Below are 12,473 nucleotides of genomic sequence, written 5' to 3'. Positions count from 1 at the left end.
GATATCCTATCAGTTGGCAAGGCCCTTTCATTTCTATTCAATTAATATTTTAGCAGCACTCAAATGGTTGTGGTCCGTCTTGTAATAAAATTTACATGGTCTGGAGTCAAACAGGAGTTTTCCTGCTTTGATTTTAAATAAATAATATACACACATACGACTACATACAGATAAATATATATTTCTATATAAATGTATAGCACTCACTTTCAGATTCTAAGTGTTACAGATTTCTGAAATTTTCTAATGATTTCTAAAATTCAAGCACTAAGCATAAAAAAAATCTTAGAAGCAAAGAGATCTTAGATTACAAAAAACTACAGAGACCTGAGATACTCTAATTCTCAAATATAGCACGGTTATCCATATAGTTTCTATAAGTTGAATTCACATACCCATTGCTCCTAATCTACATCCAATATTCACTTTTTAGAGTGGTAACTGCTGCTGTCAGATTCCAGCAGGGAGGACTTCTTTTTATTATAGGTGAAGGATGCAAACAAGCAGCATTTAGTGATGGTATCAACTACATGCATCACTGATCTGCCCACAGTGGTTGACCCATTTAGAAGTCACACTACATTTATAAAGAACAATCAGCAAAAGGAAGTAACAACTAAACCCTGTCCCATCCAAAACAAAAAACAAAACCTCATACTTAGGGAAAATCCTTAAGGAACACAAGCCAATGTTCTTTCACTTTTTAAAAATTCCATTTTGAAGACATCACAATAAAAAATGCCATTTATCACCCATGTACTATTTGTCATCTTCATTTTCTCAACAGAACTTAAGACAGTGGTGAAGCATTAATTCCCATTATAGCCTAGAATACTCCAGCAACTTCTGGGTTGCTTTCCAGCTTCATCTGCTCAGTTCTATCAATCCTACTAAAGATTACCAGAAATTAGATTCATATTTTATGCTCCAATTCCATGTCATGTCACTGAATACCCCCTTTAAAAAAAACCACTAATTCTACCAGACTAATGCTATTTACTCAGTTACCAAAATTTAAATTAATTATGTTCTCAAACATAATTGTTAAAAATTGGCAACATTATGCAGGCTTAATTAAGATTAAATCCAATTTACTAAATGTACTTTAATTGGTACTAATTACATTAGCTTTCATTTCAGAATGACAAATTCCCCATAGGTTTCACTTTATAGTTCTCTATCAGAATCAACACAGGGTGACTGATGATGAGCATCACACCAAAAGGGGTGGGAGGAGAATGTGGGTCCCCCTCCCCCATCTGTCACTGTTTCATACTTTTATCTTTTTATCAATTTGCTAAGTCACAGAGTCATGACTCCATCACAGTCATCATTTTCTGTTTCAGTGAAAAATTTTTCCAAAAATAAATAATCTGTGGCTGGCTGTAGCCATAAAGAACAGGAACGTTAACCAAAAAATACACAAAGGTTTCAAATATCAGGGCCACCAATTACTAAGGTACTTCCAAGGACTCCTGGGACTCCTACTCTTGAACCCTTTGAGACACAAATCTAATAAGTGAATAAGCCTAACCCGATCTTGAGAACTAGGCCCAATTATGCCGCAGGGCAACTTCCCTGCATTATTGCTGCTTTCCATTACAAGGGTATCCAGTGAGTGCATCTGGAAGAGAGGCTAAGAGGAACTAAGGCTGTCTGCCTAGGAAAACAAATAAAGACAGATATGCCTCTGTGCTTAAGGGGGAGAAAGAAAGAAAATATAATAAGTAGGTGGTTTGCAGGGCTGTCTGTATTTCATAATGTGATAAACTGCCCTCAGGATTCTTGATATGATTGAATTTAAAAGCAAGAGAAAAAAAGGGAAAATGTTCTCAATTTTAAATGGATAGCGTTTGAGGCCAGCTGGACAAGAAGATGACAGAATTATAGAGGTATAAAATGTGTAAAATTAAGGGATCTCACAAACCCACTGACAGCAAAAAAAAAAAAAAAAAGAAAAAAAGAAAGAAAGAAAAAGAAAAGAAACATATAGACAAATACAAGCTATGTGCTCTTCAGAAACGTTAAGTGGTATGAGGAGATCTGGAAACTAAGTGGTTAGGGTAAACAAGGTACAGAAGGAGAAATAAAGGGGAATAAAGGGACATTAGTCATCTGGTTCGATCTTTAATTAATCCTGGGGGGAGGGGTAGAATGAGAACAACAAGAAGAAGACATGTAAAAGATCCAGACCTTAAATGAGATAATGAGCAAATATCTCTCATGTCATTTATTCCTCTAAGGTACAGTTAAACGAAGTCCATCCATAAGCGCGAATAGATTTTGTTTAGGTAGGAGATATTTATATTACTAATCTAAACAAAAATGGTAAAGATGTCAAAATAAGAATTAACACCTGGCAAACTATATAACAATGCTAATATTGTTATAACCAAATAGCAAAGTAAAAGTATCTGAAATAAAGTCTCCCAGTGTAAATAATGTCTCATTTTTTCCCCCAAATTTTTGTTTTCAAATACTATGTTTGCCTTTACTGTCTATGAATCATCTTTTAAAGATCTACTAAGTGTGTAGTTCTGGGCATGTGGCAAATAATTATATCTAAAAAGGAATCCATAAATAGTAAAAGCCTAATAATATATGGTCACTTCATCATTTCTAAACTTAGTAGGTAATGAAAATCACCTTGACCATAAACAAGAAATGAAAACCATTAAGTTTTCCCTTGTCTTTTTCTCAGCAGGCAAACATATACACCTATTCTGCAATAGTTAATGAGATCTGAAGCAGTTCCACTAGCAGATCACTAAAAATAAATGCTTCTGAGAGGAATTACTACTCCTATGTGAAATACACATATACATTACATATATATATATATGTATATATATACACACACACACACACACACACACACATAGTATTGTTCGTCTAGAAAATTTAAACCATTTATTTCATTTGTTCTCCTGCTAAAGGAGGAAAAAAAAAAAAAAAGCCTGTTTGAGTTACATCTTTCAAAGCTTTTCTACTAATCATGATCTTCTCCCCGCCCTTTTATTGGCCGAACTAATTGCTACATTTCAAGACCCAGTGTTGAACATTATCACATCCTCCTATCAGGCTCATTTACTCTGTACAAATTTGGAAGTAATGGTTACAGTTCCTGGTAAGACCCAACTAAGTAGCCTCGGGGGACCAGTACAAGGATTTTACATCAATTTCTTTTGTAGCTCCACAGATTTCATTTTGACCCTCCCTGCTCACCCTCTATCTATTCTTTTACACCAAGCCAATGAAGAATACATACAATTTATAGTTTTATTTTTCAATATTTCCAAAAGAAAAGGTCTTTTACATAAGATATGTTTGCAATGACCAAAATATATAAAGCAAGTCTCTCAAAAGATTAAGATATACTTTAAAATTTAGCATGCAGGTTTAATAATGAACAAAATTTAATATGCATTCATATTTTTAAGATAATATTTTAAATACTTAAAATTAGGGCAACACAAAAAATGGGGAACCAGTTGTGAAAAAATACTGTTCTCTCCGAAATACCCAGTCTAAAATACAGGTAGTCACAATGACATACAGAAGAAAACTGCAAAACACAATTATCTTTTCAAAGTGCATCAGTATTACTCATTTAAAATGGTTAAAAAGAAATAACTTACCTGCTTGTGCATTTCTATATTCAACCCATAGGACATTTCATAGTACTGTCAAAGAAGGAAAAGCAATTAAATTTGTGCCCTTCATCAAATAATCTGCCCAGTTTATTCAAAATGCCCCAAGTATGTTCAAAACAAACAACAAACATAAAAGCCTCATGTAAGCCAAAAGATTCATAATTCTTAGCCAATAAATCAAAGGGATGCCCAATTACTATCTTTAGCCTAATAAACTAAAAGCCACCTTAAGACAGACTCTAAGACAGCAACTCACAAAACTGAGAAAAATTACATTCAAACACAGCATTCTTAACACCAATTATTTTATACATACGGAGATAAATAAATCTGAAAATTCAGTACCATATGACTAACTCCTACATACAGCAGAAATTTGTACAAAAGCTAAATGGTTAGAAAAGGTACTATTATTGAAGAGTTGTTTCTCATTTTAAAGGTACTACTCATTCACACATTCAAAGCAAGAAAACTTCAGAGAAAATGAATTAATGCATCACTCTGGTACCTTCTGGAGCAATTATAAAAATATGCTTCATGATACTTTTGTAAAAGCAGATCTAATTTTTTTGAACATGTAGTGTAACTGGAATTACAGGAATTCTGGCAGAACAAATCACACTCTTCAAACCAATATGACACTATAGAAATTGAAAACATACACACATAATAGTAACACAAATAATGAGACAAAAATTGGAGAATAGTTTCAGTGCCTAAATCATCACTCTTTAAAAGAAGTAAGGCATTAAAATTTTTAGAGTATATAGAAAAACTGGTTAAAACTGTTTGGAACAAGAGCAGTAAAACAACAAAGAAAACCACTAACAAAAACATTTTGCTTGTGACTGAACAAAACATAAATGAGGTTTTGTTTTGTTTTGTTTCAATTTGTGAAACAAAGCACAGAAAATTATACCCTATGCAAGTGAACTTTTTGAAAATTCAAATCAAAGCTGGTTGTCGAAAGCAAGTTCTAACATCCTAGAATTACAGGTTACTAATGGACACATTCCCACAATCTCAACTACACTGGCAAGTCCACCGTCATCTACCCTGCAGCCTCCAGCAATTTCAGTGTAGTCTCACTTTTGGTATCCCAAACTACTAAGCACTTTGAATCTGTGATAGAGTTTTCTTACCATGACATAATGCCGCTGCATCTCAGTCTTCTCACTGGCCAGTTTCTCACACTCCAGCTTCAGACTGTTTGAGACATAGGATAATCTAAGTACAGTGCAGAATTTAACTTACATCCTTCAAATCTAAATACACACACTCTCCTCTAAATCCTCACCTACAAACACCAACTCAACAATCTTAAATATCACCTCATTAAGAAGGGGAGGAAACGACTGACTAGAACCAGCCTGAACATGTCCCTTCAGTAAGGATCAAATGTGGGTTTTTCTTTTCTTTTTAAATAAGTTTTAAAGAAATAAACCCTCAAGTCAATTTAATTCTGGAACTTCATCCAGAATTCAACATTCATTAAATTCACTTAATAAAACAAGACCAAGGAAAAAAACATCAGTAATGACTACCCATAAACACACAAATAATTCCCCCAAAATTTCACAAGGGAGTTTTCTTCTTTAATGTTCTACGAAGACATTAATGAAAATATGAATCAAGTAGTCTTATGAATGATGTCTTGTTCTTTCCCTCCAAAACATACAGACAAGTTGAATACCACCACCCAGGGGCAAAGTGTTGATCCGGTTCAGTGGCTTGTTTTGGTTCTTGAATTTATGAAATAAGAATTATGCATCATTAAAAAACCAGCAAAAGAAAAATGTCTCAAAGGCACTCTAGGTCTGATAATCGCCTCTAAGATGAAAACATTTTGTTCAGCATAAAAGTAATGAAGTCGCTCACTTGCTACTTCCGAGGGCTCTTGGCTATTCAGTGGAATGGCAAAAAGAAGTAAGGACTCAAGCCTAGAGTAATAAAAAACCAAGGAAGTCAAAAGGCCTCAGAATCTTCCCAACCTTCCATTCTCCTGGCTCCAATAAATCAATATTGAAAGTTTGGCCTCAGCGTTTTCCAAGTCTCCCCAGTTTCGATTGTTCTGCCCCCCCCCCTTTTTTTTTTAAACGAGAGAAAGAAAAAATGCTTAATTTCTTTACACCTGCCTAAAGGGCCTTGTCTTGCCCTTCTGCCCACGAAGGGGGCGGGGGGGCAATGATAATAATACCTTTGTGGTGGCCAAAAAAAAAAAAAAGGGAAGGAGAGTGTGTGTGTATGTGGGGGGTAGACGACAAGAGCTAAGCAAACAGGAGGATCAGCTAAAGTCAATATCGTTACCTGTGGTATTGAGCCTGTAAAAACTGAAACTCTTCCTTAATCCGATCACAGGATTCGGAAATTGTAAATTTAAAGGGTTGAGCAGGCTGATGCGGTGCCTAAAGAACAACAATAAAATATTTAATTAGCCCACATCACAGGCGAAGCAGAGATGAAGAAAACATTCCACGCGGCGCTGGCAGGGGGTGGGGGTTAATCGCACAGGCAGGCTCAGTGCGATCCAAACTCTCCTCCCGCCCCTCCGGTCGCCCCCAAGCCCGGCAGGGACCGGTTTCGGAGTCGCCCCTAACCCCGCCGGCGACCACCCGCTCCCCGCGAGTCCGAGGCCAGCTCCCCTCCCTGGCCAACGGAGAGCGCCGGGGGGCCGGCGCGCCGCGCCCACTGCCTCCCCACCCGGAATCGAAACTGGCCCGTCGGGGGGACCCGCGCCATGGCGTCGGGCCGCGGTCAGTCGCGGGTAGCAGGGCGCAGCTGCCGCTTCTGCGGCTGGTTCACTCGTCCCGGGGGCCCGCTGCGCGAGGGGCCAGCGCCCCGCACTCCGGAGCCGCAGCCGGCCCAGCAGCGCCGCCGCCGAGGGCGCCCTCTCCGCCCCGGCGCGGAGTCGCGCCTCCTTCATTGCTGAACGCCCCCACCCCCCGAGGAGTCGCGGCGCGGGGAAGGCAAACGGCTCCGCGCGGCTTCCAAGGGCTTCAAAGACAACAATAAGAAAATGGCTACAACTCAATTGCCTCTCTGCACCCCCTCGGAGAGTGCCACCAAGCCGGGGGCTTTGAGGGAGCGGCGGCCTGGTGGCAGACAGGCGGCCCCGGTAGCCAGGCGCCCATTTCGGGCCGCTCTCCACGCCCCTCCGGCCAAAAGACACAACTCGGCGCGCAGGGGGGCGATCCGGGGAATCCCCCGGCGCGCCCGCGCCCGGGCCGCCGCACTCACCGGGTGTCTGGTCTGCGGGTACATCTTGCTCAGGTCGCGAATCATCCAAACCGATTTAGTTGGCTGCGCTGGGCAGAGGCGCGCGGCTCATTGGCTTTAATGGCCCCGAGGAGGAGGCGGCGGTGGAGGTGGTGGTGGAGGCGGCCGGCCGGGTCCGAGGGGCGGCTCGGGCGCTCCCGGTCCCCGCCGGGTCTCGCGTGACGCGGGCGGCAGGAACGCGCGGCGGCTGGGTGCCGGTGGCCGGGCCGCTCCGCATTCCCCGCGGGCGTCACTGGCCCGCCGCGGGCATTGTCCGGCGCGCGTCTCCCGCGGCAACGCTCCGACGTTCGCTCCGCCGAGGTGCGCCCGCCGAGCCCGGCGCCGCGACCGGGAAAGTGCGAGCTCCGCGCCCACCGCCCGCCGGCAGCGTCGCCCGCTTGCTCTGCGTCCCACTCCAAACTTTTTTTTATTTGTCTTTTAATTGGCTGTTATTCCTCCGAATGAATGATCTCTCTTCTTCCCTAAAAGCAAACACAAAACTCCTTTGGTTCGGAAGAGGTCTCGGCGGTGCTTTTTTGGTTTCTCTGGAGATTTTTTCAGTTCACAGCAACGATCTTTTAAAAGGCACCTTTTAGCTTCTTTTACCACATCTCATTTCCTTATTTTTCTTCCTGTTTTCTTGTCTTTTTTTTTTAACCCCAAATTGAAGGGGATTACAAAAATAAAAGAGTGAAATGCTTGCGGCTTTTTAAAAAAATTCTCTCCTTTCAAACTCTGCGAACACCACCTCAAAATAATATACAAGTGTGTAAGAGAGGGGGAAGAAAGCAGCCAACAGCCCAAACACCCGCTCAGAACAGCTCTAACAACACGCTCTGTGTAGGTGACTTCTTTGACCAAATTTAGCAGCAGCTAATCATTAACATTCTGATACATATTCACAACCGTCCTCGGAGGGACCGCGGAGCATCCCGGGAGATGTAGTCCGCCCCGGGCGACCGTGGCTGAATAGCCCGTCAGATTGACTACAATCACCGGCTGGCCACGCGACCGCTCTGGGGCGCTCTCCAAACGCCCCGCCCTACCCGGGCACCGTAGGCGTCTTCAACAACCAATCAGAGATGGCTGAACATTAATCGCCGTTCTGTGTTACTGCCCATCATTTCACTGCTGACAAATGGTAAGCCAGGGAGGAGGAGCGGACGAGGCTGGAACCCACGTGGGGGCCGGGCGTCGCGAGTGGCTCTAACCAATGAACGAAAAGACATGGGGTTGGCGGAGACAGGGAGGAGACGGACCGCCCAAGGCGGAGCTTCGCCTTGGCTGACGTTCCTTAGCGCGAGCGTTCGAACCGGGGAAACATTTGTTCAGCTGTCAATCAAAGTAACGTGGGGCTGGGAGTAGCGGCGGCGGCGGCGGCTGTTGCTGCTGCCCTAGCTGCATCTTCAGAACTAGGTGTTGGTGGCGGTGGTGGCGGCAAAATAAAGAAGGTGAAGGGGCGGTGAGACTGGAGGCTGGTCAGAAGATCTTTCGAGTCTCTCCTCCTACCCAACCCAACCCAAACACCCTCGGCCCCTCGCTCGGCGGCCGCTCCAGGAAGGTGGACTAATTAGGGTCCAATGTCTTCTTAAAGAGACAAGCTCGGCCTTGTGTAACGCGCCGAAACCCCTGTTGAGACAAGAGAGGGAGGATCACGCTGATCCCACTTCGTTCGGTTCACATCAATTTTACGCGCCGCTGGAGCCGGCATAATTTTCCATGTGAACGCGGACTCCTGCCCCTGTTCTTGTTTAGAGCGGAAGACAGAGTCGGGAGATGGTGGCCTGGGCAGGGGGCGCGGGTAGCGAGCATGTCTCCCGCTTCCCCCCTTTACTCTGAACTCGGGGGATTTGTGTTTGCAGGTTAACCCCGAAGGAGGGGCTGCCTCCCCCAAGTAACTCAGGAAGAAAGCGACCAAGACCCTCTGCCCAGGGGTCGCGCGGGCGTAACCCTAGAGTCTCCGGTGGGGCTGAAAGCAAGGGGGCGCGGGTCGCCCCATTTCTAAAGAAGCCTTGCCACGAGGGTCACCGAATCCCCCAGATAAACGGTTTGCACTGGAGCAGGCCCGCTGGGTGTTGGTCTCCGACACAGAAAACGTCCTTGTACGCCCCTGGCCCTTCCCTCCCCGGGTCCATAGGAAGACTGCCCTCTTTTTTTCCCGGTCTTTGGAGGAGCAAGTAAAGTTTGTCCCTAGTTGAAACAAAGCAGGGGGCCACGAGGACCCAGAAAGGAGGAGGTTGGGCTACCGCGAGGATGGGGGCAAAGACTGGAGGAAGGAAAGTAGGATAAACCTTGGCTGGGATGGACGTCCCTAGGGAAAGGGCCAAGCCACTCTTGGTCCCCAGCCAGGGGGCAGCGTCTCCGTTTAAGGGGAATCTGCTAGAACCCACAGCTTTCCTTAAAGGGACTCAGAAGGATTCAGAAAAAGTCAAGTAGAGGATTAGCTAATGGAACAGGGTTGTGGACGTTCATTTCTGAGCGTCCTTTGCCTACTCTAACTTGAGATTTGGCTGAGACGGTGCTGTTCAGCAAAAATGGAAAACCATTTTGCTTAATGATATCCTTTCCTCAGCGAACAAATCAACGATTTAAAGTCCAGCACATTCTATTGAACTTCTGTGCTAGTCACTGGAGGATAATGCAAAGGAAAGCTATGCTGGTCTCCCCCTGCCTCTAGTTTCTTCCTAAAAATCCAGAACTGACATTCACAGAATGTTTCAATTCAACAAATTTTTTCTCCTCTGTCCCCAAAATAAGAGGATAAAGAAATTCTTTGGTTGTTTCCAGAACCTTCACTGCCCCATACATAGCCATATATGGCTGTTGAATTATGGCCAGTACAAAATGAGAGGTATTTTTTTTATAATTTATTTATTTTGATTCATTGTAAACAAATGGGGTACAACTTGTTTCTCTGGTTGTACATGAAGTAGAGTCATACCATTTGTGTAATCATACATGTACATAGGGTAATGATGTTTGTCTAAAATGAGAGGTATTAATAGTACATATTATGCAGGAAATTTTGAAGTATTGGTTAAAAAAAATAACGTATTAATTTATAATGATCATACATCAAAATTATAATATGGATATATCAGTGAAACGAAATATATTTCTAAATTTATTTTGCCTCTTATTTTTACCTTTTTAACCTGGCCACTAGAAAAATTTTAAGTTGATTTCTGTGGCTTACGTATTTCCAATGGACAGTGCTGTTCTGAAACTTTACCAAGTGTCAGAGTTAGAAAAATGGAGTGATACACTAGGGACATTCAATTTTCTGAGAACACCAACAACCATGTTTCATTCTGAGGTTGGTTATTCCCACTGGAACTTTACAATAGTTTGTTAAATCATCATAGTGCCTCTGTAGGAAGTTGTATGTTCATTATTTTAATCAGAATATTAGCAAGTTCCATGAGAAAACGGACTTCATTGTATTCAATACTGCACTCCAAATGCCCAGAATGACGACTGGCACATAGTTGGTGCTCAGTAAATATTTGTTGACAGCATTAATGAATAATACCATGTTGTGTCAGTATAGAAAGCTGCTGCATCATTGGGGCCATATTTATTGAAATTCTGTGCACTTAATTCCCAGGACAGGAATTGAGAATTCTAATTATAGAATCTGGAGAGCTATTGGAAGGGTCAGTGAACAAAGGAGAAATTACACTGTGTTAAGAAATACCAGATAGCTTATAGTAGGGACCTTCCCCCTAATCTCTCTTTACAGTATGTCAACAAAAAAGTGGTTGCAGGATTTTTTTTTTTTTTTTTTTAAGTACAGTTTTAAACTACAGTCCTTGGATATGTTCCACATTTTGGCCATGTGGCAGATCTACATAATTGATAGCAGTGTCTCAGAAAGATGCCAAGTGAGGCAACTCCTGGCCTAGCTCTGACCCAGACATAGCACGGGGGTAGGGCTTATGACTGCTTTTATCTCCTCTTCTGCTCCCGTGAGTTATTGAGCCAGACTGTGAAATCATTTGAAGACTTGACATATTCCTACTGAGGAAGGGTGTGTCCACAGTTCTCATATGAGAGCATTTCAGAGCATTCAGGTTGGAACTAGGTCTGGGAGATGTCCATCTTGTGACGTATGCCAAGCAGGTACACCGTTCACTCAGGTTAGGTGTTGTAAATTATTTTCTACTTCGCCAAATATTTATTGAGCTTCTCTTATGTGACATAAAATGGGAATATAACAACAAATGCGGGTATTATTGATTTATTGCCGCTTAACTCTAAACTCACCCCGTTTTCAGGTTCAGTGAAAATGGATCTGGGCCCTTGAAATATTTTCCATGTTTGCACAAAAGCTTTGTCAATGGAGGACGCTGGAGAGGCATTGCAGGAGGAAAGGGTTTTGCTTCCTGGTTGTGGAATGCATGATGAGCTTTTTCCTAAAGCATAAGTATCATGATGTAGCACCCAGTAACTTCCTCTAGAACCTCACACTCCCTGAAGAGCTTCCCCTTGCACTACAAAGGATAAATTTCCAGAGATTTCTGGACTGTGGGTTTCTGGCAAGTTCCAGAGGCAGGTTTTCCTGCAGATTCTGCCTACTATTCAGAGAGCTATAGCTGAGTCCTTACAATAAGATCTGGATCTCAGCCCTAGAATATATATGGGTGTTGAATGAGCTTTTGTGGGGTTGCTCCATCTCAGCCCTAGGGTCAGTTGCTCCTATTATCTGCTCTTTCTGTATGTTCTAGAGTTCTTCTTACTTCACCAGTCCTTCTTTGCTCCAATTCACTTTTATAGGTGATAATTTTTTACACTGAACTTTATTGTTCAAATTACTTCCTCTCCTGGTTGCACCCGACTGATAGAGTAAATAATATATGCCTGTTGGGGCTTACATTACTTTTTTTTTGTAATGTTGGGAATTGAACCCAAGGGTACTTAGCCACTGAGCCACATCCCCAGCCCTTTTTATTTTTCATTTTGAGACAGGGTCTCACTAGGTTGCTACAGCCTCACTAAATTGCTGAGGTTGGCTTTGAACCTGCCATTCTCCTGCCTCAACCTCTTGAACTGCTGAGATTACAGGTGAGTGCCAGCATGCCCAGCAGGGTTTACATTTAGATGGAGCCTGACAGACTTTTAAGCAAGTAGGGGCACTATATGAAGGCGGTGGTAAGTTCTATGAAGAGAAATAAGGCAGAGGGATAGGAGTCACTGGAGTGAGGAAACTAGTTCGGATGGAAGTTACAGAAGGTTTCTCAGGGAAAGTGACATTTAGCAGAGAACTGAATGCAAAGAAAGAGTCAGTCATGGAAAAAATATCAAGAAGCAAATTTCAGGTGGATGCAAAGGCCCCATTTCAGGAAGTGTTGATAAATGTGAGGAATTTTTTAGACTAGTATATGTCAAAGAGAGAGTAATATAAGTCCTGACCATACCTGTGAGTTCAGGTCACATAGAACATTTTATGTGTGATGAAGGCATTTGTTTTCAATTCTGAGTGTAATGGAAAGCAATTGTGGAGGGAGGAAGGATTATAGGCAGAAAGTGACAGGATGATTACCAATATCAAAGTGGTCCTAAGGA

General features: G+C 42.7%; 1 protein-coding gene across 10 annotated transcripts in view; it reads right to left on the bottom strand.

Moving 5' to 3' along the window:
- LOC124964320 (transducin-like enhancer protein 4) overlaps positions 1 to 7,750 on the bottom strand; it is a 134,742-nt gene extending 126,992 nt beyond the window's left edge. For 6 of the 10 annotated variants that reach the window (XM_047524404.1, XM_047524405.1, XM_047524412.1 and 3 more), the window contains exons 1-4: positions 6,891 to 7,750; positions 5,961 to 6,058; positions 4,796 to 4,859; positions 3,639 to 3,683 (exon numbers count right to left, since the gene is read on the bottom strand). In XM_047524404.1, coding sequence (XP_047380360.1) covers positions 3,639 to 3,683; positions 4,796 to 4,859; positions 5,961 to 6,058; positions 6,891 to 6,935 — 252 coding nt within the window. In that variant the 5' untranslated portion in view covers positions 6,936 to 7,750. Of the gene's footprint in view, positions 1 to 3,638; positions 3,684 to 4,795; positions 4,860 to 5,960; positions 6,059 to 6,353; positions 6,513 to 6,890 lie in introns of those variants that run through there. The other 4 variants (XM_047524406.1, XM_047524407.1, XM_047524413.1 and 1 more) reach the window with 1 other exon arrangement.
- Positions 7,751 to 12,473: the final 4,723 nt, after the last annotated feature.

This window comes from Sciurus carolinensis, chromosome 14, assembly GCF_902686445.1.
Source record: "Sciurus carolinensis chromosome 14, mSciCar1.2, whole genome shotgun sequence".
NCBI lineage: Eukaryota > Metazoa > Chordata > Mammalia > Rodentia > Sciuridae > Sciurus > Sciurus carolinensis.
Note: the sequence above shows the minus strand (reverse complement) of the source record. Positions and strands in the feature narration are given on the sequence as shown.